Source organism: Saimiri boliviensis, chromosome X, assembly GCF_048565385.1.
Source record: "Saimiri boliviensis isolate mSaiBol1 chromosome X, mSaiBol1.pri, whole genome shotgun sequence".
NCBI lineage: Eukaryota > Metazoa > Chordata > Mammalia > Primates > Cebidae > Saimiri > Saimiri boliviensis.
Window position 1 is genome coordinate 59253024 of NC_133470.1, and position 27771 is coordinate 59280794.

General features: G+C 42.9%; 1 protein-coding gene across 1 annotated transcript; it reads left to right on the forward strand.

Moving 5' to 3' along the window:
• Positions 1-1098: 1098 nt before the first annotated feature.
• Positions 1099-24253, forward strand: DGAT2L6 (diacylglycerol O-acyltransferase 2 like 6). The gene is made up of 7 exons (XM_003943069.3): positions 1099-1267; positions 17513-17623; positions 18036-18106; positions 18448-18652; positions 20083-20257; positions 22787-22998; positions 23428-24253. The coding sequence occupies exons 1-7, from the start codon at positions 1183-1185 to the stop codon at positions 23580-23582; spliced, it is 1014 nt and encodes a 337-aa protein (XP_003943118.1). The 5' UTR covers positions 1099-1182; the 3' UTR covers positions 23583-24253.
• The last annotated feature ends 3518 nt before the right edge of the window (positions 24254-27771 follow it).

Below are 27771 nucleotides of genomic sequence, written 5' to 3' on the forward strand. Positions count from 1 at the left end.
GTGTGGTGGCATGCGCCTATAGTCCCAACTACTAAGGAGGCTGAGGCAGGAGAATCACTTGAATCCAGGGGGCAGAGGTTGCAGTGAGCTGAGATCACACCACTGCACGATCTGCCTGGGTGACAGAGCGAGACTCTGTCTACAACAAAAAAGAAAAAAAAAAAAAAAAGGTTTGTCTTCCATTTTCCAAAGGCTATTACACAAAAGCAAGCCTCAGCCTGAAACACGTTACTTGTTCAATATATGTTACTTGAACTAAATGAGTAGTAACGACAGGAAGTGATGCCAGGTTGTGTGCTAAGCACTTTATATTCATTCACTCATCTAATCCCCAGAACAACCCTAGGAAGTAGGTACTATTATCGTCCCAATTTTACAGATGGAGAAACTGGGCCATAGAGGTTCACCACCTTACAAGCGATAGAGCTAAGATGTGAAACCCAGCTATCTGGCTCTAAAGTCTGTGCCCCTAACCTACACTGCATTCTAGCAATGAATGCTCAAACTGAACTCTAGAGAGATGGATTTTTTTCCAAAGGTGTCACAGGAAGAGCATGGTGGAGCTGGGAGTGGGAGCCAGGTCTTCTTTCTGTGCAATGCTTCTCCCACTCTATGACAAGGTATCTGACCACTGAGACAGGGCCCCTAGGACTAGAGGCACAAAGAGGGATCTGAGGAGTCTATTAATAGATATCCATGCAGAGAAACACCCAGTGGGCTAGATGACTCTCAGTAGACGACAAGAGGAGACAAAGGGTAACCACTAGGGCAGAAACAAGTGTGGCTGCCAAGTACCTTTCCTTAAGCAGGGAAAGGGAGTGGGGTGCTTTTCAGAGGTCCTATTTGAGGCCTAACCTACTCTCTTCCTGCACTAATTTATCAAGGGTGCCCCTCCCCCACAGCTAGAGCCATTCCAGGGCCATTTGTGCTTCATTACGATTGAGCACACTGTGGAGAAAGGATAAGACTGGGGAAATTAGATAGCCTGATCTGCAACCTGGTGTGTGGGTAGGAACATGGGGCGGGGCAGTGGAGAAAAGGTTTGGTCAAGCCTGACAAAACCCCAGCAGCTAATCTCATTCCACGATAAGAGATTATAGCAAAGCATCTATAATCCACTTGGTTTAAGAAGTTTTGACCTTCTAGTTGGACTTCTTGCCACAACAGAACAGCACCATAACCATGGCCTTCTTCTCCCGACTGGATCTCCAGGAGGGTCTCCAAACTCTCTCTGTTTTGCAATGGATCCCAGTCTATATATTTTTAGGTGAGTGAACCCCAAGGGCTGGAGAGCACATAGGGAACAAACCAAAGGAATGACTAATCTCCAAATGAGGAGGGTTCCAAAGAGATCCTCTGGTTGGTCTCCACCCTCTGGGAAGGATCTAGCCAGCACAAAGGCCGGGAGTGAGGCTGCATTTGTTCTGGTTTAAAGATTACTCCAGGCCAGGCATGGTTGCTCATGCCTGCAATCCCAGCCCTTTGGGAGGCTGAAGCAGGTGGGTCACCTGAGGTCAGGAGTTCGAGACCAGCCTGGGCAACATGGTGAAAACCTATCTCTACTTTAAAAAAAAAAAAAAAAATGCTGGGCGCAGTGGCTAACGCCTGTAATCCCAGCACTTTGGGAGGCCAAGGCAGACAGATCAAGAGGTCAGGAGATGGAGACCATCCTGGCTAACATGGTGAGACCCTGTCTCTACTAAAATACAAAAAAAAATGGCCAGGTGTGGTGGCACATACCTGTAGTCCCAGCTACTCAGGAGGCTGAGGGAGGGGAATCGCTTGAACCCAGAGACAGAGGTTGCAGTGAGCCAAGATCGCACCACTGCACTCCAGCCTGGTGACAGAGCAAGATTCCATTTCAGAAAAAAAAAAAAGAAAGAAAGAAAACCTTAGCTGGGCATGGTGGTGGGTACCTGTAATCCAGCTACTTGGGAGGCTGAGGCAGGAGAATCACTTAAACCTGGGAGGCGGAGGTTGCAGTGAGCTGAGATCGTGCTACTGCACTCCAGCCTCGGTGAAAGAGTAAGACTCTGTCTCTAAATAAATAAATAAATAAATAAAGATCACTCCAGCCTTCTCAGGAGCTGCCCCCTATGAACTAGCTGAGAAGAGTGACATTCGGGGACAGGGCAGAAGTGGTGGTGGCTGGCAGACTTGGTGTTACTAGGTAGGTATAGGGTGATTTTCTAGTCTACAATTCTGGTGAGAATTCTGGAAAATCTGAGGGCTGCCTGAGTGACTTCTCAGACAGAATTTTGAGAAAGAGCCAGTTATTTATTGGACTCACAGCACAGGAGTCAATAGTGTTGGACCAATGGACTGACAGCTCCAAGATTTTCCCTGTCAGAAACCAGGGATTTGTGGGCAGTCAATTACAGGAGTATGCTTGAAAACTGAATGAGAAGAAATAATGTCATCCTGAGGGATGAGACAGGTAGGAGACAGCTGGCTCCAATCCATGGGAGTCTATATGACCCTATAGGACCTGCTCTCAACCAGGGTCCTATAGGTAAAAAATTCAGGGTGGATGGGGGGACTCTGAATTGGGATGAATAAAATTGCCTGTCTTTTCACTAACCTCTAACTGAAATGTAGTATTTCCTTCAATGATGAATGTAGGCAATAAACCACGATGTGTTAGGAGTACCTGTGACTGTCAGTAGCAGACATCACAGAGATTTGCATTTCATATTACAGTTGTCGCAGGCATCTTGAAATTTCATTTATGTTCACGACTACTTCAAAATTCCAGTAGTTATTGGCACTGTCATTAGATCTGGTTATTTAATGCATACATCAAGAAGCATATATGTTACTATATCACATTGTGGGTAATAGTTTGATAACTGAATTTTAATATAATGGGTTTCCTTTGTAAATCTGTGTATTTTGTTTTGTGCATTTAAACATATTATTCAGAGAAAGGGTCCATGGCTTCACCAGACTGCCAGAGGGGTCCACAGCCTTCTCAAAATGCAGACTCATTGCGCCTTATTAAAATCAAAACATGCGAAGCCCATCGATGGCTTGACTTTAGCTATGTCGAGAGAAGAAAGTGATTTTGTTAGTTTCTGGACTTTCATAGTTTCTTTTTGTTTTCCTTTGCATTTCCCTAACTTCCTCAAAAAGAGCCCGTTGATAAGTTCCAGCCCTAAGCCAGGAAACTGAGGAGCACAGGAATGTCCTAAGAGACTTGCTGTTGGGATGGCAGCAACCGTTTCAAATCTGGATCCCAGAAAGAGTGGGCAGAGATGGGGCAGAGAGAGCAGGGGAAAGAGGTCAAAAGATGATGAGCTATGTGAGTGAGTCCTTTTAGGTGTAGGCCCTCTCCCACCCAAGAAGGCTTTTCTGAGGCAGCTTTTCTAATTAAAATGTACTCATTTTTTTTTTCCCAGAAAATGATTCTTTTTCATATATTTTCTTCTCTATTTCATTTCCCTACTCAAAGGACACTGTGTCTTGCTGGGTATAGGGTAGAGAGTATATCAGACGACTGGATATTTGAGGGACCAAGAAGGTGAGGATTAGCCTCCATGTAACACCCCTTTACTCCCAAATGTCACTGGTTTCCAGTTGTCCCAGAAGAGCTGGCAGAGTGGAGTGGGGATGTTAGGGACACATGATGATACCTATGTGTCTTCAGTGGAAACACATAACAATAAATGGGGCCAGGCTTGGTGGCTCACGCCTATAATCCCAGCACTTTGGGAGGCCAAGGCGGGCGGATCATGAGGTCAAGAGATCAAGATCATCCCAGCCAATATGGTGAAACCCTGTCTCTACTAATAATACAAAAATTAGCTGGGCACAGTGGTGCACGCCTGTAGTCCCAGCTATTCGGGAGGCTGAGGCAGGAGACTCGCTTGAACCCAGGAGGCGTAGGTTGCAGTAAGCTGAGATCTTGCCACTGCCCTCCAGCCTGGCGACAGAGCGAGACTCCATCTCAAAAAAAAAAAAAGAATAAATGGGATTTTTTTTTAACCTAAAGTTATTTTTATTGTAGTACAATACCTAGAACATAAAATTTACCATTTTAACCATTTTCAAGTATGCAGTAAGTACATGTCATTAAGACAGCCACCATCCAGCTCCAGAATTTATGTTCCCAAACTGAAACTCTGTATCCATTAAACAATAACTCCCTAATTTCCCCTCCCTCCAGGCCCTGGCAACCACCATTCTGCTTTCTGTCTCCATGAATTTGCCTATTCTAGGTATCTCATATAATTGGAATTATTATTCCAATGTTTGTCCTTTCATGATTGGCTATTTTTACTTAGTATAATGGCTTTAAGGCTCACCCATGTGGTATCATGTGTCAGAAATTCTTTCCTTTGAAAGGCTGAGTAATACAGTGCCTTGTGTGGATACGCCACATACTGTTTCTCATTCATCTGTTGATGGACATTTACGTTTCCTTGACAGCTTGGCTACTGTGAGTAACGTTGCTATGACTATAGATGTACAAACATCTCTTTGAGACTCTGCTTTCAATGCTTTTGATATATATCCAGAAATGTAATTGCTGGATCACACAGTAATTCTGTTTTGACTTTTTTTTGGGAACTGCCATCTTGTTTTCCTCAGTGGCTGCACAATTTTACATTCCCACCAACAGTGCACAGTAGTTCCAATTTCTCCACATCCTCACCTACACTTACTTTCTGCTTTTGAAATAACAGCCATCCTAATGGGTATGAGATGTTATCTCATTTTGATCAGTAACGTTGAGCATCTTTGCATGTGCTTATTGGCCATTTGTTTTGACTTCTTTTAGACTGATTATCTTTACCATTCCATTTGTCTTTCTCTTCTAGTTTAGGTGCCATACATCCTGTTTCTGTTCCTTTAGTGATTATGCTAGAAATTACAACACAAATCCTGGGTCTTGAAGGTTACCAAGGTAGCTTCACTGTCCAACAGGGCATCATGCCCACAGAGGTGCCTAAGACATTTAAATATGTTCAATCCAACAGTGACAGAGTAAATACTAATGATAAGCTCTTGGGCTGTCCTTGCTGTGAGATCCTTACAGGCTCCTTACTATCTAGCAACAGGGATCAATCAATCATTCATTCAACCATTGTCCCTATTTTATGTGCCATTGCTGGACATATACACAGATCACTATAATGTAAGATAGACTGTGGTGAGTTAAAGAGCCATGACAAAGTGATATTAGGGTATCAGAATGAGAAAATATTATATGAGTTGAACAGATCAGGGGAGACAGAAAATGAAATCAGTGTGGCATGGCAAACAGGACGTGAGTTCTGGAGTTCATCAGACTTAGATACCAATTAGCTGTGTGACTCCAAACAAGTACTGCAATCGCTCTATGTCTCAGTATCCCCATCCTCTCAGCCTGGACCATGGGAAATGCTCATACAGACATGTCTGCCTCCCTCCCTTCCTTCTCCCTTTTCTTTCTTGCCTTCTTTCCTTCCTTCCTTCCTTCTATCTTGCTCAGCGCCTCCCTCAGTGCTTCCCCTCCTTCCCAAATGATGTTCAGAATCATGGCTGATTACTGAGCATTGCTGGAAGTGATGGGGGAGGAAATAGAGATAATGGAGAAAAGGCCGAGGGACAAGAAGGAGGGAGGAAGCAAGAAGAGAGGAATGAGAAGATGGCTTGGAAGAGATTTGGAATACAAATATTCATGTACTGAGAATTAGGCAGTGGCTCTGACAGCCCCTCTGAGGGCCAGCTTTCATTCAGAGGATGGCTTTCCATCATCTCTTCTGGGATTATATCACCATCCCCCTAAACTATCTCAATATCCTTCTTCCTGATCCTCTAACCTCTGATCTCCACCCTCTCCAATCTATTCCACTGCCTGCTCTTGGAAATCTTTTAGAAGCATCTTTGATTACATCCCTCCCCTGCTCAAAAATAGTCGGTAATTTCCCATTGCCTACATGATGATGTATAAAGGTGTCATCCTGGGCATTCAAAGCCCTCCTCCACTCTCTGGTGGCCAGCTCGTCCTCCTACTCTTCCCTATGTGTTCCAGGCAATCCATTCACTAAACAAACAGGAAATGTACTCTCCCACTCCTTCACCTCTGCTCCTACTACTCCCACTACTCCTGCCACTGGAAAGATGCCATGATAGCTCTTCCTGGACTATCCAGGGACAGCACCTCCTTTTAGGTATTACTCAAGTCGTACCTTCTCTGAAACATTTTCCAGACAACCCAAAACGACATCACCTCTGAAAGTCTAGAGCACTTTGTAACAATAGGCTGGGTAGCAGTTATTTTATCTTTTCTGCCCTCTACCCAATAAGGTCCCTGAGAATAGGAGCCCTTTCTTATCATTAATATATCTCATGTAAGATCAAGCTTTACACTAACTCGACGGTTTTCCAGATTGCTTCTTCCTCAGCAGAAATCTTTAAATTTGCTCTTGTTCTTTTTCCTCTCCCTCAGACATCCTTTTTTGGTGTGTGGGCCTGCCCTCTTTCTCTAGTTTCTGATACTGTAAAAAATAGAATAGGCTGGGTGCAGTGGCTCGTGCCTGTAATCCCAACATTTTGGGAGGCCGAGGTTGGAGGATCACTTGAGCCTGGGAGTTCGAGACCAGCCCAGGCAACATAGTGAGACTCCATCTCTACAGAAAAAAATTAAAATAAAAAAATTAGCCAGGCATGGTGGTGCATGCCTTTGGTCCCAGCTACTGTGCTGGCTGAGATGGGACGAACGTTTGAGCCCAAGAAATGAAGGCTAGAGTGAGTTATGGTCATGCCATTGCACAACAGCCTAGATGACAGAGCAAGACCCTGTCTCAAAATAAATAAATAAAAATAGAACATTGCCTTCAGAGTCAGATAGACCAGTTCTATCACTTACTTGCTACGAGATCTTATGCAACTAAGTCTCTGTTATTTTCTATGTGACCTTGAGCAAGTAAGTCATTCACCCTGAACCATAATAGAAACATCATAGTACCTGCCTCTCAAGACTGTTCTGGAAATCTTTGAGGTGAGAAAATCCTCAATACATGTTAATTTTCTTCCTTTCAACTATTGCAATTGATATGACTTGGAGCCCAACCACCGCTAGGCTCCAAAATACTGCCAACCATGCCAACCGTGCCACTTAATCAACAGTGACAGCCACTCCTCTGAACTCTGATTTCATTGCATCTTCAGGAAGAATAATAACTAGGTTCTAGAAAATAAAGGAGATAGAGACTTTTTTTTTTTTTTTTTGAGACACTCTCGCTCTGTCACCCAGGCTGGAGTGCAGTGGTGTGATTATAACTCACTACAGCCTCAAACTGCTGGGCTCAAGCAATCCTTCTGCCTCAACTTCCTGAGTAGCTGGGACTACAGGTGTGCACCACCATGCTCGGTTACTTTTTAAATGTTTTTGTAGAGATGGGAGTCCCACTATGCTGCCTGGGTTGGTCTTGAACTCCTGGGGTCCAGTGATCCTCCTGCCCTGGCCTCTGAAAATGCTGGGATTACAGGAGTGAGCCACCATGCCTGACCTAGACTTTGATGCATTCCCAGCATTCCCACATGCCCCATCACAGCATCTTTCACTAATCCCCTTCCATCACCCCAGCATCAAATCAGCTGCGTTGGGCTAAAAATTCTACCTCCTTGGTGGTTTTCAAATTGGTATGTCAAATAGTAGCCTATTTCATGTTCCTACTGGCTTTCATCTGAACGCTGAAACTCTTAGCTGATCTCCTTGCCTATAGTTTCTCTTGCTCTCACAGTTAGTCCAGATTATCTTCCTGAAACAGGCGCGATCATGCTACTCTTCTGCTTTCTGCTTAATAACCTTTACTGGCTTCTCATTCCCTTCAGCATCAGGCCTAATCTCTCCAGTTTCCTTCCCAGCTTCATCTCCTGTACCACGGCTTCCTCATGCTGCCTGTGTTTTTGCAGGTAATGGTGTTACTCACAGGCCTTGGACTCTCCCACCTTTTGGCCTTCATTCAAGCTCTTCTTTGTGCGTGCAGGACCCTTCCTCTACCAGTCCATCTGACAAAAATCCGAGCTTTCCTCCAAAATTCAGCTTTGCATCTTACCTTCCACAAGAAACTCAGAGGTCTGAAAGACAGGAATTTTGTTCTCCACATGCTATTAATATGAGTTAATATGCATGAAGTACTTAAAATAGTTATTGGCACATAATGAAGATTCAACAAATACTATCTACTTTTTTCCTAAAGCTTGGAGTAAAGACACATGAGCTCTCTGATTCTCAGTTTCTTCATCTGTAAAATGAGATAATAAAATTATCTGCCGATGAGGATTGCAAGAGCATTAAATGAGATAATATACATTAAGTGCTGAACAGAGTGCTGTTTCACAACAAATGCTTAATACATGGTATCAAGGACCATGCTTGCATTATTTTTATCGTTTCCATATTTACTCCCTTCATCCTCCTCTTTTCAGTTCCCAACCCTGTCCCCATGGCTTTTAGCATAGAGATTTCATATGAGGTAGGCTCGTCAATGTTTATTAAATTATCAAATTTTCTGTTACTCCTATAAGTTCTTACATTTATAGTTTACTTGGATCCAACAAGTAATCACAAAGCCACAGAAATTCCTTTTTGACAAACCACCCATTGTTTTGGGTTTTTTTTTTAATCTCTGAAGGCATTGAGCCAACTGACTAGATTTGGCAGGCATTGCCAACATTCAGATTTAGGTCATTGCCTTGAAACATGAAACATAATGTTTCCATCCATAAGAATGATAGGTTTTCACCTTACACTGGAAATAACTGGTTTCCTATATCCTTACACACACATGCACACCTTATAACTTCAGAAGGCCTTTCCTTGTTTGGAATAAGTCATTGGTGGTTTCTCTTCCTATTAACTTTCACCTACAACTTGGAGAATTTTGAACTGCTTCCTTTACTGCAATTCAATGTAATGAACATTTATCATAAGCTTTCTCTCTGTGCTTGGCACTGTGCTGAAGGCTGTTTTTAAGAAGCTTACTGTCTAATAGGGAGATGGACAGACATATGAAGTACTAATTACACAATCAAACAAAATGAACCAGAACCAGCTAGAAACACGAGTAATGTTTTAGGGGTGTGCAGAGGAGGGAGTCCTTAACTGACCAGGAGATGAGCAAAGGTATCACAAGGAAGTGTCATTTGAGCTAAACCTTAAAGTCGGAGAGAATTTTGATAAGCAGAAAGTTGGGAAGAGAGTAATAAAAATAAGGGAACGCCATCATCAAAGGCACAGACATGTGAATTATATGGTGAGTTGACGGAATGGGAAGCAGACAAAGGTAGTCAGGCCCCTGTTTCCTATACTTCAGCCATCTGTGTCCAACATTCTGACTCTTTCCACAGCTGTGTACCACCTATGCTATTATTACTTAATGTACTTTTCCTTCAAATTAATTCATCTCTGTAGCCTAAATTAATGTATTTTAACAGGAAACTTTATATTGCTACCATGAATTTGTTTTTATTCTCTATGCATAACTTTTCATCCGTACACCACCTTGGATCATCTAATGTCCCTAAGGGTATGGGAACACTAGGCTGAGAAACACTAGGCTGCAGCATAAGGAGTGTGAGTACAGGTACTAAGACATAAGGCTAGGAAGATATATGGGGCTAGGCCAGTGAGGGCCTTGAATACCAAAGCCAATGTGTTCAGACTTTATTCTGTCAGCAGTGGGAGCATATTAATGATTTTGGAGAAACCAAACAACATTATGGGATTGTGCTTCTTCAAAATGTCTGGTAGTAGTGTGGAAAATGGATTGGAGGGGAAGAAACAGATAGCTAAAGAGCACACAAAAGGCTACAGTCCAGACTAGAAAAAAAGCAGGTCCTGGACCATAGCGGTAGCAATGGGGACACAGGCAGGAAGATTGATAGGAAAGGTTTTTGCAGAAAGGGAAAGAAGTCAAAGATGGCCTAAAAATATTGAACCTATGACACTTATCTTGAGACCTGAAAGATGAATAGGAACTAGTCAGACAAAAAGCTGAAGTTTTCCAGGCAAAGGGGTTTGCATGCAGATAAGCCCTGAAGCTAGAGAGCACTTGAAGGAGCTGAAAGAACAGTATGGTGGAATGCAAAGAACAAGGTGGTGGCCAGGGGCTAGAACATCAGGATCTCCTAACCCTTCTAAACCAGGGTTAGGAAACCCGACTTGATCCTAAGGGCCTCAGGAAACCATGTTAATTGCTGAATTGGTAAATTACCATATATACTCCCACAGGTTCTTATATTTATAGTTAACTTAATTACAATAAGTAATCATAAAGCCACCAATACGCCTCTTTGACAAACCAGCCATGTCCTTGGCTACATTCTATAGAACAGAGACAGACTTGCATTTAATGCACTGGATGCATTGTGGCTCAAATGGAAACAGGCAGCCTATTTAGAAGACACTGGTGGTCATCTAGGTGAGAGATAATGGTAGCTTTGACCAAGTGGTAGCATGGAGGTGGAAAATAGAATAATTTGAAAGATATCTGGAAGGCAGAACGGGCAAGAATTGGTACCTAACTAAAAGGGAAGTAACAGCTAGAGCTTAGTGGTTAAGGGTACAGTCTCCGGAGTAAGACGATCTGGGTTCTCAGCCCTGGCCCACTCACCTGCTAATGTACCCTTGGAACTATTTAACCACTCTGAACCTGAGGTCCTAATCCACAAAATGATAATGATTACTATGATTACTGTTTTCTTTTTCTTTTTCTTTTTTTTTTTTTTTTTTTTTTTGAGATGGAGTTTCGCTCTTGTTACCCAGGCTGGAGTGCAATGGCGCGATCTCAGCTCACCGCAACCTCTGCTTCCTGGGTTCAGGCAATTCTCCTGCCTCAGCTTCCTGAGTAGCTGGGATTACAGGCACGCACCACCATGCCCAGCTATTTTTTGTATTTTTTAGTAGAGACGGGTTTCACCATGTTGACCAGGATGGTCGCGATCTCTTGACCTCGTGATCCACCCGCCTCGGCCTCCCAAAGTGCTGGGATTACAGGAGCCACCGTGCCCAGCCCCCATGATTACTGTTTTCATGGGGTCTTTATGAAGATTAAATAAAATACGCCATGTGAAACAGTTTTACGTAGGTGTACAATAGATATTGGCTATTAATCTATGGGGTAAGTGAGCAAGTGAGAAGAATCAGAGATGATTTGAAGAAAGGACCCATTTAAGTCATATTGGTACCATTTTTAACTTAAGCTAGTAATCATTAGCAATTTGAGGTTATTCAGGTTTAACTTTAATTTTAAAGTCAGGATCAGGAATAAAGAGAGACATTATATAATGATAAAAGGGCTGATTCACCAAGAAAACAACTATTCTAAATGTGCATGCATCAAATGATAGAGTTTCAAAATATATGATGCAAAAACTGATGGCACTGAAAAGAAAAATAGACAAGTTAGCAATTATATTTGGAGGCCTCCTTGACAACCACAATCAATCAAAACTCACTCAACACGAGATAACCCATCACTATTAAATAATTTTAATTTAATCTTAATTTTAGAAGTTTAAAAACCTTCCAAAAGGAGATTTTCAGACCCAGATGGTTTCAACAGAAAATTCTACCAAACATTTTACAGAAGAAATATCACGAATTCTATGTAATCTCTTCAAGAAAACGTAAAAGAAAGGAACATTTCCCAACTCTTTTATGAGGGCACATCCTGATACCAAAATCAGACAAAGATAGTACAAAAAAAGAAAAGAAAACTATATACTAAGATCCCTCGTGTATATAAATGAAAAAAAGCAACAAAATAGTAACAAATTGAATCCAGTAACACATTACAAAGAATAATGCATCATGACAAAGTGGCCTTTATTCAGGAAGGCAAGTGTAACTATTTGAAAATAAATCAATGTAAACTACCATATTAACAATCTAAGCATGAAAAAAACCCATGTAAACATATCAATTGGCAAACTCCAACATTTAATCATCATAATATCTCTCAGCAAACTAGGAATAGAAGGGAACTTCCTCAATCTGATAAAGAGCATCTACAAAAAAAACCCTACAGTTAACATCACACTTGAAGATGAAAGATGAAATGCTTTCTCCCTAAGATTAGAAACAAACCAAGGATGTCACTCTCACCACTTGTATTCAATGGTATACTAAAAGTCCTAGCAAGTGCAATATGGCAAGAAGAAAAAAAAAGAAAGAAATGCATACAGATTGCAAAAAATGAGAAATAAAACTGTCCTTATTTGTGAATGACATGATAGTCTGTATGAAAAATCCCAAGGACTCTATTTTTTTTTTTTTTTTTTTGAGATGGAGTCTTGTTCTGTGGCCCAGGCTGGAGTGCATGGTGCAATCTCAGCTCACTGCAACCTCTGCCCCCTGGGTTCAAGCAATTCTCTCACCTCAACCTCCTGAGTAGCTGGGATTACAGGCGTAGGCTACCACACTTGGCTAATTTTTATATTTTTAGTAGAGACAGGGTTTCACTATGTTGGCCACGCTGGTCTCGAACTCCTGACCTCAAGTGATCCACCCGCCTCGGCCTCCCAAAGTGCTGGGATTACAGGCGTGAGCCACTGCACTTGGCCGTAGCAACACTAAAACATATAAAAATATGAAACTCACTGGTAAAGGTAAATATATCATCAAATTCAAAATACTCGTAATACTGCAAGGGTAGTGTGTAAATCACTTTTAACTTTACATCTTTTTATATCATGTATCCATTAACAAATTATTATTGCTGTAGTTATTTTTTTAGCACTTTTGTCTCTTATCTCATGTTAGAGTTAAAAGTGGAAATCAGAAAGTATCTTGAGGCAAATGAAAATGGAAACACATCATACCAAAACAAATAGAATGCAGCAAAAACAGTTCTGAAGGGAAAGTTTATCAAGATAAATACCTATATAAAGTAGAAAGAAATATCACAAATCAATAACCTAACTTTACATTCCATGAAACTAGAAAAAAAAGAATAAACTAACCCTAAGATAAATAAAAGTGAAAAGACTCCCATGATCATGGCATAAGCATTGAAAAAGAAAAAAAGAAAAAGAAAAAAAAGACTACTATGAACAATCATATGCCAACAAATTGGATAACCTACAAGAAATGGATATGTTTCTAGACACATACAACCTACCAAGAATAAATTATGAAGGAAGAAAATCTAAACAGATCAGTGACAAATGAGATTTAATCTGTAATCAAAAACCTCCCAACAAAGAAATGCCCAGGACCAGACAGCTTCATAGGTGAATTCTACCATGCACTTAAAGAATTAATGCCAGGCCGGATGCAGTGGCTCACATCTGTAATCCCAGCACTTTGGGAGGCTGAGGCAGGCAGATCACCTGAGGTCAGGAGTTTGAGACCAGCTCAGCCAACAATGGTGAGTTTGAGACCAACCTAGCCAACATGCTGAAAATACAAAAATTAGCCAGGCATGGTGTTGTGCTCCTGTAATCCCAGCTACTCGGGAGGCTGAGGCACGAGAATTGCTTGAACCAGGGAGGTGGAGGTTACAGTGAGCCAAGATCACGCCATTGCACTGCAGCCTGGGCAACAGAGTGAAACTGTGTCCAAATGAAAAAAAAGAGAATTAACGTAAATCCTTCTCAAACCCTTCCAAAAAACTGAAAAGGCAGGAGCACTTCCAAACTCCTTTTACAATGCCAGTACTACCCTGATACCAAAGCTAGGCAAGGATAATGCAAGAAAAGAACATTACAGGCCCATATCCCTGATGAACATAGATGCAACTTTGTGAGGCCAAGGCAGGCAGATCACCTGAGGTCGTGAGTTCGAGACCAGCCTGATCAACATGGAGAAACCCTGTCTCTACTAAAAACACAAAAGCCATTGCACTCCAGCCTGGGCAAAAAGAGTGAAACTCTGTCTCAAAAAAAAAAAAGAAGAAGAAGAAGACGAAGACGAAGACGAAGACGAAGAGGAAGAGGAAGAGGAAGAGAAAAATACAAAAATGAGCCAGGTGTGGTGGTGGCCACCTGCAGTCCCAGCTACTTGGGAGGCTGAGGCAGGAGAATCACTTGAACCTGGGAGACAGAGGTTGCCGTGAGCCGGGATCGCACCAGTGCACTCCAGCCTGGGTGACAGAGAGAGAGTCCATCTCAAAATAAAAAAGAATAAGTTCTGGGTATCTAATGTACAGCAGCATGGTGACTATAGTTAATAATACTGTATTATATGCTTGAAATTTGCTAAGTGAGTAGATCTTAAGTGTCCTCACCTCTAGCCACAAACACACATGAAATGTAACTATGTATGGTGGTGGATATGTTAATTTGATTGTTGTAATCATCACACAATGTATACCTGTGTCAAATCATCACATTGTGCACATTGAATATACACGATTTTTATTTGTCAATTATACCTCCATAAAACTGGAAAAAATTAACTTGAAGTGGACTGTAGATCTAAATGTAAAAAAAGAAAACTGTAAAATGTTTAGTAGAAAACATAGGGGAGGCCAGGTGCAGTGGCTCACACCTGTAATCCCAGAAGTTTGGGAGGCCAAGGCAGGAGGATCACTTGAGACCAGGAGTTTGAAACTAGCCTAGGCAAATAGCAAAACCCTGTCTCTACAAAAAAAAAAAAAAAAGAGAGAGAGAGAGAAAGAAAGAAAGGAAGAAAATACATTAGCTGGGTGTGGTGGCATGCTCCTGTAGTCCCAGCTACTCTGGAGGCTGAAATGGGAGGATCGCTTGAGCCCAGGAAGAGGAGGTTGCAGTGAGCCAAGCTGAGATTATGCCACTGCACTCCAGTCTGGGTGACAGGGCCAGATCCCGTCTCCAAAAAAAAAAAAAAGAAAAAGAAAAAAAAAGGGGGGGAAATCTTCATGACATGAAATTAGACAAAGTGTTCTTTCAGTTTGACACCAAAAGCACAATCTGTAAAAAAAAAAAATAAAATAAAATAAAAAGAAACTGGACTTCACCAATATTAAAAGCTTTTGCTCTAAAAAGGACCCTGTTGCAAGAATGAAAGAAAGACACAGACTAGGAGAAAGTGTTTGCAAATCACATATCAGCCAAAGAATTTACATCCAAAATGCATAAAGAAGTATCAAAAGTCAACGGTAAGAAAACAAACAACCCAACTGAAAAATGGGCAAAAGATTTGAATGGACACTTCACCAAAGAGGATATATAGAAAGCAGATAAGCACATGAAAAGCTGTTACACACCATTAGCTATTAGAGAAATGCAAGTTAAAATTATGATGAACTACCAAATGTACATATATTAGAATGGCTTGAACATCTTCACTACAAACTAAATTAGGAGGCTACCTATGTGAACTTTGTCTTTGATAACCCTGTCCAAGATGCCTCACTTGAATGTGACAAGAGAAATTGGAACCATCTCCTGGTATCAAGGCCATAATACCTCAGGGAATGTCGCACATATATAAATGCTTGTTCTTCATCATTCCTTCTTCAGATACCCTCACTTTATGTCATGAAACTCTTTTTCAGTGAGATTCAGCTCTTCCGCATTTGGCCTCTGTTTCGCCTATATCTTTAAATTCCACTTTTGTCACCATGCACGACACTGATGACACTCAGGCTGGGTATGGAAAACTTGCTCTCAAAAAACGTTCTTGGCCGGTCGTGGTGGCTCACGCCTGTAATCCCAGCACTTTGGGAGGCTGAGGCAGGTGGATCACTTGAGGTCAGGAGTTCGAAAGCAGCCTGTCCAACATGGCGAAACCCCGTCCCTACTAAAAATACAAAATTAGCCGGGCATGGTGGTGCATGCCTGCAATCCAAGCTACTCGGGAGGCTGAGGCAGGAGAATCGTTTGAACCTGGGAGGTGGAGGTTGTAGTGAGCCAAGATCGTGCCACTGCACTCCAGCCTGGGCAACAAGAGCAAAACTCCATCTCAAAAAAAAAAAAAAAGTTCTTGGTTTCCTGCCGGGCCACAACCTGCAATTCCACTAGGTTCCACAAGGGGGACGGTGTTGCCCAAGTAAGGGCTCTTAGACTGCCTTTAGGACTCGTGGATAAATGAATGAGATAAAAGGCACACAACTAACCTATCTACACTTTTTAAATAACATCACATTTAAATAATACAATACATGCTGACCAATAGTAATCATTTAAGTTTATTATTAAAGAGAGAAAACATTTGTTTATTTATTTTTCAGTCGGTCTACAGATATTTGTTGAACACCTACCATGTGCCAAGCTCTCTTCTAAACACTGGGGATACAAAAAAAAAAAAAAAAAAAAAAAAAAAAAAAATTATTTGAAACAATATATAAAAGAAATGATACAATTAAGCTAACTTTAATTAGTGATGATTCTTATTTAACTTTATCTGAGTTTTCTTCTGAAGCTTAACTGGCAAATTTACTCTCCTCTTTGATGAAGGGCATAGATATCAAGGCTTTTCTCCACGGCAGTCTTCCCATAAAATTCCTCCCACCACTCTTTCCTGTCTAATTCAAATGCTTACAACAACCATCCCAACCAGTGCTTAGCAGGGGAATTCAGCCTAGCACAAGGTTTCCTCTACTCCGTAACATGACTATTTAAAGCACTGTCCACTCAGCCTTTATCCAGTTATTTTCATTTACATCCAAAATGCAAGAGACAAAGAGCTGGAAGGTAACTCTTGAGTTTCTTCTCCTTCTTTGAAACTTTTATCTGCCATGACATGGTACCTGGTCAAAGAAGTCATTCCCTTAGCTAGGTCTTTTTAAACTAACCATATGTATACTTAGCCCCTCTTTCTCATGAATGCAGATTTTTAAATGGAATTCATTCCCACGCTGTAAGATGTATCATGTTTGTAATTACTGGCTGCTGTGGCCATTTACTAACACAGACTTCCCCTTCTGAACCTTTGTGACACTTTTGAATGGAACAAAATGAACACAGTAAAATGTTTTTTGTTGTTATTGTGGGGTTTGTTTGCTTAAAGATAGGATCTTGCTTTGTCTCAACCCAGGCTGGTCTCAAACTGCTAAGTTCAAGCCGTCCTCTCGTTTTGGCCTCCCAAATTGCTAGGATTACAGGAGAGAGCCACCACACCTGGCCTAGTAGAATGGTTTTTAATCCGTGTTTACTTTGCAGCATCAAACAGCCTGTACACTGCAGGTAACCGCCCTGCTGGAATATGCAGACTTAGGAGTTCAGCAAAGGAAAGAGGGTCAAGCTTTCAGAAAGAATTTCCAGAGGTCCCAGAATGGGGATGTCAGCTACCAGACCAGTGTGCTCTTCCTCCCATTCACCAAGCTGTGCTGTCCTTTGACCCCAACTTCATGGTTCTGCTCTTTCTTCAATTCAGAGTTTGGCCATCAAGGAGACCCAGATCCAAGGGCTCAGAGGCCTGCCTAGATGACAGCAGAGACAAGCGGAGGGTGAGGGGTTAGGGAAGAGGGGAGGAGGAGAGAAGGGTCCCACACCGGCCTAGCCCTGCTCCCATAGTGTAGAGCAGAGGGCGGGGCTATGAGAGGTATACTAAAATTTGAAGGGAACTAAAAGGCTTGAACCCTTTGTGTCTCCTCAGGAGCTATTCCCATTCTCCTTATACCCTACTTTCTGCTGTTCAGTAAGTTCTGGTCCTTGGCTGTGCTCTCCTTAACCTGGCTCGCCTATGACTGGAACTCCCACAGTCAAGGTAAGAGACAGGGGCACAATGGTGGTCCTGTTTGGCCCAAGGATGGAAGCACAGGCAGTGGGAGGTGGAGGGAGAGGCGGAGAACTCAGAGCAGGGTAGAAGGAAAGGAAGGGGAGGGAGAACAGAGAGCAAACCTCAGCAGGGACAGAGGTCTCTACCAGGCTGTCCAGGAAGAATTAGGAGGTTGAGGTCTCCTCAGACTATTTTCCTGTCACCTTTCTGGTCAGCTCTAGCGGTGCAGGGGCTTCCTATGTCCTGGGTATTGGATTCAGGGACAGTACTTAGAGTTCTCAGGTGTCAGAAGGAGGCCCCTCCTGTGACCTGAGGACTGCAGGCAGAACTCTCCTCTTCTGGGAGAGGTAGAGGGACTGCAATGCCCGATGTACTCTTCCCTTCCCTTCTGTACCCACAGGTGGCAGGCGTTCCGCTTGGGTACGAAGCTGGACCCTCTGGAAGTATTTCCAAAATTACTTCCCAATAAAGGTGACTACCCTTCTTCTGGGTGCCCTCCGTCCCTGTTGTCCAGACTCTTGTTCCCTACTCAGCTCCATGTTTTCAGAGGTTTTGGTGGTCAGCAGTCAATGTTGAGGCCCAGAGTCATAATGCAGAGCAAGGGCCCAAGATAGATGGGCAGGTGGGGAGACAGGTGGATGGCAGCCTCTCTGACCATCGTGAGCCCTGGCACTCCTATGACAATAACGGCATCCCAGTGAACAAGGACTGGGGACTCCTGGAGGGAAACAGGCTACCTGATGGGATTTGAGTCCACACATCATTTCTTCCTCCTTTGTAGCCAATGCTCTGACTCAATCTCCCTCTAACAGCTGGTGAAGACTCATGACCTTTCTCCCAAACACAACTACATCATTGCCAATCACCCCCATGGCGTTTTCTCTTTTGGTGTCTTCATCAACTTTGCCACTGAGGCCACTGGCATTGCTCGGATTTTCCCATCCATCACTCCCTCTGTAGGGACCTTGGAAGGGATATTTTGGATCCCAATTGTGCGAGAATATGTGATGTCAATGGGTGAGTATAAGAAATAATTAATTCTATTTTTTGACCTACTTCAGAGCTGCAACCCCAATAAGTCCTGACAATCACTCCCTGCTTGAAGCATACATGATAGAAAACGAGTCCAGAGCACCCTGGGCCAGTAACAGGAGTATGTGGCTAAGCATTAGTTTCTGTCCAAGACCTGGGAGCAGGGTTTGGTTGGGCAGCAGGGGAAGTTACAAGCATTCATAAGAGTCACCAGTACTTTTTTCAGAGGGAGAACCAGAAGGCTAGAATTCAAGACCAATGCCAAAGTGGAAATATGAGGATGAAAGCCAAGAATTAAACACAAATGCAGAGAAATGCAGGTGTGAATGGGATCGCTCAGGCAAACTCCACCAGGCTCTCTCTATGATGTCGGCTGGCCTCTTTGGGCCTGTCATTTGTACACCATGGTGTCTTAAAAACATTTTGAAGTCTATCATACTAGCTAACACCCGCCTAGTCCATGACTTTTATCTCCTGGGAACCCCTTCACACTTGCATAAAATGCCAAAGGATAAAGGATAGACATTCCTCAGAGTATCCAGAACAACTTCCCCATGGTCAGCTTCAAGCCGGGGCACTGTGACAAGTGTCCCTCTCTCTGGACGAACAGTCATCCTTCTGGACACCAAAAAACAACTGAAGCCAAATATTAAAAGGTAAGATACATTTCTCTGGAGGGGCCAGGTGGGACCGACCACTAGAGTCCCAGAGGATGCTTCTACTCTGCTCTGAGGTTAGTATGGCCCTGGAGCAGGAATCTCTCTGAATGGCTAAAGCCTAGAGGGAATTTCTGCCATCCCAGTAGAGAATAGAAGGTGAGCGCAGGGCAAAGATGGGAGGCAGAAGTGAGAAAGGCTAGATGATTGTTGCTGAACAACAGGGTGTTATTCACATTCCATTATTCATCTACATTTCAGTTTGGCTTGGACAGGTTCAGGGGTCTGCCTACTCTCCAGGAACCCCAGCCATGGCTCCTCCTTGGCAGATCACCCTTAGGGAAGCAGGCTGGTGATGGCTAGTCTCGATTACCTCTGGCGGAGAGAACTCCGGAGGATCTCCAGTGTTGTCAGCCTGGGCAGAGTGGAAGATGGCTGTGCTTCATGGGTAGAGAGGGATGAGGTTGGCTTAGTACAACTGATCTGAAATGTAGAAGGCTATGGATGGTAGGAAGCAGAGAAATTCAGTATAGACCCAACTGTAGTAGCACAGACCCCCAAGGCAAGCACTTGACCCTAAGGACCAACCTTAGGCTAGGACCGTCATAACCCAGGACACAAAGGTCAGAGACAGAAAGGTAGAAACAGCAATAGTCAGAAAACAGAAGAACTGTTTCCAACAGGAAGAGCCTGGGGAAAGGCCTTACCCCATCCTCAGGCATGAAGTGTCTTCTACCACTTGATTCTTTGGTTTCACAGGTGTGTGCCCCGTGAGTAGGTCAGCCTTGAAGTACTTGCTGACCCAGAAAGGCTCAGGCAATGCCGTGGTTATTGTGGTGGGTGGAGCTGCTGAAGCTCTCTTGTGCCGGCCAGGAACCTCCACTCTCTTCCTCAAGCATCGTAAAGGTTTTGTGAAGTTGGCACTGAAGACAGGGTGAGTTCCTAGGTTTTAGTGCTCTCTTGTCAGGGTGCCATAGGTCATCTGTAGCCCTCTCCAGAATGGTCCCCTCTCTGGGAAACCTGTTAGAGGGCCCCCATCTCCACTCTAATTCCTTCTGTCTACCCCTTCACATTGTGACTTGGGCATGTTTGGGCCTCTAGATACATTTCAGTGGGCACTTTTCTTACTTGAAGTTGGAGAAAGAACAGCAGAAGAAAATCTTTTACTTTCTGCCCTTCGGTCTGGTAGGCTGGAGGTCTGGGAAAGTGAGGCCTCACTCTATATCAACCTGTTAACTGAGAGGCCCTGAGAATCTACCAACTGCAAGGGAGGCACTAGCTTTGATGCCGAGAGGATCAAAAAGATGAATAAGACATGCACCCAAAGAGCATACAATCTGGTTTGAGAAATAGAATGCATTCATTCAGCCGTTATGTCAAGCATAGTACTAGGCATGTAGGACATAAAAGTAACACCCAGTCCTCACAAACTCAGAGTCCAGTATGAAAGAAGACAGATCCATGCACATGTAATTACCAAATACAGGCAGAATCCAGCCACTTACTACCTAGACTACCACCCCCTGGCTTACTATCATCATCTCTTTCCCTGGATGATTATGACACTTCTAAGTGTTCTTCCTGCATCTATTCCCACTCCTCCACCTGTAAGAGTCTATTCCCAGCTGCAGCAAGGATGATCCTGTTAAGCATGAGTCAGATCATGTCACTACTCAAAATGCTCCAGTGGCTCCCATGTCACTCAGAGTAAAAGTTAAAGTCCTTACGGGGGCTTGCAAGATGCTGAACAATCTGGTCTTTAGCTGCCTCTCTGTCCTCATCACTCAATCCTCTCCCCCTTTTCTCACTCCATCACAGCTACACTGGCCTCTTTGCTGTCCTTCAAGCAGGCCACCCACTCCTGCCTTAGGGTTTTGCTTTAGCTGTTCCCTGTACCTGGAACGCTATTCCTCCAAATGACTGCTTGGCTCATTCCTTTACCTCTGTCAAGTCTTTGCTCAAATGTCTCTTCTCAGCTGGGTGTGGTGGCTCACACCTGTAATCCCAGCACTTTAGGGGGCTGAGGCGGGCAGATTGCCTGAGCCCAGGAGTTCGCAACCAGCCTGGGCAACATGGTGAAACTCCGTCTCTACTAAAATACAAAAAAATTAGCCAGGCATGGCAGCGTGTGTCTATAGTCCCAGCTACTTGGGAGGCTGAGGCAGCAGAATCTCTTAAACCCTGGAGATGGAGGTTGCAGTGAGCTGAGATCATGCCACTGCGCTCCAGCCTGGGTGACAGAGCGAGACTCCATCTCAAAAAAAAAAAAAAAAAAAAAAAAAAAAAAAAAAAAAAGTCCTTCTCAATACCATCTTGCTCTATTTTTTCCCTTTTATACTTATCTTCTTATAGATCATCTATACCATTTATTTGTTTACCTACTATTTTCAATGTTTATTGTCTTCCTCCCAAAAAAGTTAAGTTCCACGAAGATGGAATTTTTAAAAAACCATTGTATTCACTGATGCATCTCCAGGGCCTAAAACAGTGCTGGCACATAGAAAGAACTTAATATTTGTTAAACAAATGGAGCACTATAATGGAAATGTGTACAAAGTGCTATGTGAGCATGAATTTATGGAAAGATCTTGACCCAGAGTAGAGGTTTCATAGGCGGGTAACATCTGAATTGTGAATTGAAATGTTAGTAGGAGCTACCAGGCAGAACAAAAAGGAGAAAGAACCCAGGCATTCAGTGAAGTCCTATGGCATGTCAGGTGCTATGCCAGGGCCTAGGGATTCAAAGATAAATATGACCCAGTTCTTGCCTTTGATTGGCTTGCTGTCTACGGGGGGGAGTCGGACAGGTAAAGAGATGACTGTAATACAGGGTTGGGGCAGTATTAGTGTAGAAAAGAGGTAAGCACTAGATAAGGGGTATCTAATCTGCACTGGGGGAACTGAGGTGGTCAAAGTTTCTTCAACGGGATGAAATTGAGACTGAGCACAAAATCGAATGAGCCACATGAATATAGAGGGAAGGCACTTCCTCAGAGGGAACAGAACGTACAAAGACACTTAGATGACAGAGTACGAGGCGCACTTAGTATGGCTAAGCAGATTGTAAGGAAAGAGTGGGGAGAGGAAAAGCTAGTCAGGGAGGGAAGGCTAGAGCATGAAGGCCATAATGAAGCAGGACGGTGCAAACTGAGGAACTCTGGAAGAATTTGAGAGGAGTGGTATGTCCAGATATGCAGTTTCCAAAGGACACTCTGGATGCTGGATGCAATGAAGACAGAGCTTTTGAGATTAGTTTCTTCCTGTCATTGGAGAACGTAGAGCAGCACGTGCCCTCAGAGAGTTCAGCTGGGAGAGTGGGGCATGGCAGGAATGGGACATGTGGCTGGAGATGTTTGGGTGCTCAGGTTCTACAGTGGGGAGGTTGGAAAGGTTTCCCACCTTAGAGAGGATTTTTCTGGGGAGCTTCCTCAGAGAGCTCACACTCCTGTTCTTCTCTTTGCAGGGCATACCTTGTCCCTTCCTATTCCTTTGGTGAGAATGAGGTTTTCAATCAGGAGACCTTCCCTGAGGGCACGTGGCTAAGGTTCTTCCAAAAAACCTTACAGGACACAGTCAAAAAAATCTTGGGACTAAATTTCTGTACCTTCCATGGCCGTGGCTTCACTCGTGGATCCTGGGGCTTCCTGCCTTTCAATCAGCCCATTACCACTGTTGGTGAGCTTTCCAGTATCTCCAGATGGCCTAGTTCCTCATTCACTTCCCACACCCTTTAAGTCATCCATCAAGTCCATGGGGCCAAACTCACATCTGGGATGGGTAATGGGTATGGTTGAGAGCAGGGTGGGCAGGACAACTAAACAGGTAAGAGTTGTGGCCATTCATGGATGTGACATCAGCAACTGCCACAAGAGCAACACCATTCACACACATTCTGTCACCGCTCTCCTGAGCTTGCTTGTATTCTCTTGAGCATGGGTTTGATTAGATGATCAGAGAACAACCGCCAGGATGAGGCTGGAGCAAAGGGTAAGAATGAAGGAAGGGGAGGAAAGCCAGATACTGAGTTTCAGTACATGGCTCCCAGTGAGGGATGGGTAGTTCGAGTTGAGGGGGGGACTCTGATGTTTGTCTCTTTTTTCATAGTTGGGGAGCCCTTGCCAATTCCCAAGATTGAGAGGCCAAACCAGAATACAGTGGACAAGTATCATGCACTCTACATCAGTGCCCTGCGCAAGCTCTTTGACCAACACAAAGTCAAATATGGCCTCCCTGAGACCCAAGAGCTGACAATTATATAACAGGATCCACATTCCCCATTAATAAACCCCTAAAGCCATGGGATCCAAGAAGAGCCATGGGAAAAGAAGAATTTGGGGAGAGGGAAGGATTGTAAGGATGAGAGAGCTTACATCCTATTTCTAGAACTCTGATTTATTAAATAATTTCTGGCTTGGAAATTATTAGTTCTAGCAACAGAGTCCTCTCCCAAGTGGCTAAGGCAGGCTTAGGAGAAAACCAGAGGGGCAGGGGAGGACTGGGGAGGGCTGGCCAGCCAGAGGAGTTGGCTCTATCACCCCTGGTTATTCTAGGGCAACAACCCAGTTTTGGAGTTTTATGAATCACTCCAGCCAACTCTCTGTTCACAAAGAATACTGTGCCCCAAGAACAAAAAATAAAAAAAAAACTTTTTTAAAAAGAAAAGAAAAAAAAAAATACTGTGCCCCTTTCTCCTAAACTTTAGTGCACCGTCACTGTTTAGGTTTAGACTTAGAAGCTTTATTTGTAACAGAGGTAGTTTGTTTCCTCCTGGTCCTTTCCTTACAACTTGGGGACTGCCACAAGGTAAACCAGGGACCTGAACTGTAGCTGCCTGGTCCAAGAAGACAGAATTCCCACAGTTGTGATAGAGTTTTAGATTGGCAATACAGTTACATTGTTTCTTCTTTGAAAATAAACTTCTAGACATACGAAACAGGATGCCTCTATTTCCTGATTACTCTGTGGTTCGCCATTGGGCTTCCCTTCTGGGGAAGATCTTTCCCTTCTGGCCAGAAAGCTGCTCTGTGGAGAGCCATTTTCCTGTTCTTTATCTACCCTTCATACTTCCCTGACAGAAAAAATGGGGGAATGGAACCATAGCTGCTGCCCAGTGTAGGAGACAGGAGCAGAAACATGGCAACTGGCACAGGTACCCGCTGGGTAGCCCACATAACCACCCTATGTCAGAAGGGAGGGAACCACAAGACCATGCACCAACTGTAAGTTTGCTTGATGTCAAGTCCCTACCATGTTCCAGGGACCATGACATTGCTTTCACAACTGCTGTCTCTTAACACTAAACATAAGCCCAGCAAGACTGAGATGGTCATCACCTCCATTTCTAGTAGCTAAAGCTCCTAGAGGTTAGGTAACTTGCCCAAAGCCACACAACTTTGGATAGAACTGGCATTCAAATCCAGGTCTTACTAATTCCAAACCAAAGTTCTCTCCAATGCACCACTCCATGTCCCATTCCTCATTTTCTGAAGACCCATTTTTGAGCTTCATTTTCCTAAATGAGGTCCCATGGCACTCCACCAAAATTAGTGCATAAGTGTGGGCAAAAATGGCACAGATTCTACTCACAGTGGTCCTGTATTAGGCCTCAAGGAAAATAACTGATTAATTTTTAAAAACCTTTCTATATCAATAGAATGGAGTTGAGAACACAGAAGGTCAATTGATTTTCACCTAGGGTGCCAAGACAATTCAATGCAGGAAAAAATAGTCTTCAACAAACGATGCTGGGATAACTGGACATAGACATGCAGAAAAATAAAGTTGGACCTTACCTCATACCATGTACAAAAATTAACTCAAACGGATCAAAGACCTAAAGTGAAAGTTAAAACTATTAAACTCAGGGAAGAAAACATAGGTGTAAAGCTTCATAATCTTGGATTAGACAATGGCTTCTTAGACACGGCATCAAAAGCACAAACAACAAAATAAATAGGTAAGTTGGACTCCGTTATAATTAAACACTTTTGTGTTTCAAAGGACATCATTAAGAAAGTGAAAAGACAACCCACAGAATGGGAGAAAATATCTGCAAATCATGTATCTCATAAGAGTTTAGGAGCCAGAATAGATAAAGAATTCTTACAACTCAACAACTGAAAGATAACCCAATTTTAAAAATAAGTAAAGGATTTAAATAAACATTTCTCAAAAGAAGCTACACAAATGAAGAAGTGAGGGTTGGATGTGGTGGCTAATGCCTGTAATCCCAGCACTTTGGGAGGCCCAGGTGGGAGGATTGCTTGAGCCTAGGAATTCGAGACCAGCCTGGGCAGCATAGTGAGACCCCATCTCTGCAAAAAAAATTGAAAAATTAGCTAGGTGTGGTGGTGCATTCCTGTATTCCCAGCTACCAAGGAGGCTGAGGTGGGAGGATTGCTTGATCCCAGGAGTAAAAGGCTGCAGTGACCTACAATCATCACATCATCGCAATCCAGCCTGGGTGACAGGGTGAGACCCTGTCTCTTACAGAAAAGAAAAAGAAAAAGTGCTCAAAATCGTTAATCATTAGGGAACTGCAAATCAAAACCACCGTGATACCATTTTACACCCACTAGGATGACTATAATAAAACAAGATAGACAATAACAAGTATCAAGATTTGGAGAAACTGGAACTCTCAGGCATTGCTGATGGTAAAATGGTGCAGCCACTTTGGAAAACAGTTTGACAGTTTCTTAAAAAGTGAAGTGTAAAGTTACCATATGACCCAGCAATTCTACTTTTAGTTATATACCCCCCAAATTTAAAACATATGGTCACACAAAAACTTGTATATAGATGATCACAGCAAAATTATTTCTGATAGCAAAACAGTGCAAACAATCCAAAGGTCTAGCAACTGATGAATGAATAAATGTATTGGGGTCTATCCATACAATGGAATATTATTTGGCAATAAAAATAAAGGCAGTAATGATACATCCTACAAAACAGATGAACCTTGAAAACATTATGGTAAGTGAAAACTGACAGACACAAAAGCCCATATATTGTGTAGTTCTATTTCTATGAAATGTCCAGGGAGGGAGAGAGGGAGAGAGAGAAGAGAAAATAAATTAGTGGTTACCAGAGATTGTGAAGGAAGAAAGGAAAGGAGAATGACAGCTCATGCGTAGGGGTTTCTTTCGGGGGTGATGAAAATGTTCTGGAATTAGATAATGGTGGTTGCACAACCTTGCAACTAAACTGGACACTTTAAAATGGTGAAGTTTATGGTATATGAATTCTATCTCAATGAAAGAGCAATGTTTAAAAAAAACTTAGGGCCGGGTGCGGTGGCTCAAGCCTGTAATCCCAGCACTTTGAGAGGCCGAGGCGGGTGGATCACGAGGTCAAGAGATCGAGACCATCCTGGTCAACATAGTGAAACCCCGTCTCTACTAAAAATACAAAAATTAGCTGGGCATGGTGGTGCGTGCCTGTAATCCCAGCTACTCAGGAGGCTGAGGCAGGAGAATTGCCTGAACCCAGGAGGCGGAGGTTGCGGTGAGCCGAGATCGCGCCATTGCACTCCAGCCTGGGTAACAAGAGCGAAACTCCGTCTCAAAAAAAAAAAAAAACTTAGCCATTTAGTTTTAAGGGGAAAAAGTGTGAGATATTTTAAAGTTAAAAAAAAAATCACAATACAAAATTTTAAATGCTTTCTATTTTGAAATGATTGTAGATTTACGGGTAGTTGCAAAATTAGAGCCCCTTGAATCACCAGCTTTCCACAATGGTGACATCATATGCAACTGTAGTACGATATCAAAACAGGAAATTGATGCTGGTACAATACTGTTAAAACTTATTCCATTTTCACTGTTTTTACACTCACATATGTGTGTGTTTGCGAGCATGTGTGTCTATGCAATTTGATCCCATAAATAGATTCATGTAACTCCCATGACCATCATGATATAGGACTGTTTTATTACCACAGAGGAACTTCCTCATATTATCCCTATGTAACCACACACCCCCACCTTTGTTCCTGTCCCTGGCAATCACTGATCTACTTTCCATATCTACAGCTTTGTCATTTCAAGGATTATACAAATGGAATCATATAGTATGTAATATTTTGAGATTGTCTTTTTTCACTAAGCATAATACCCTTAAAGATCTAAATTATAATGTATCCACAGTTCATTCCTTTGTGTTGGCTGGGCAGTTTTCCATGGTCTACACATACCAGAGTTTGTTTAACCACTCATCCATTGAAAGACATCTGGATTGTTTCCAGTTGTTTGGCTATTACAAGTAAAGCCACTGAAAATATCGAAAATTTACACCCTTCCCAATATATAAGAAAAGAAATGCCAAATCAGTAAAATATCAAGAAGAGCTGTGACTTAAAATTTTGAATTTTGACTCCACGAACACATATGAGCCAGGCAACAATTTTAACAAAAACATTGTCTTTCTTAAGAACATATAAAAGTA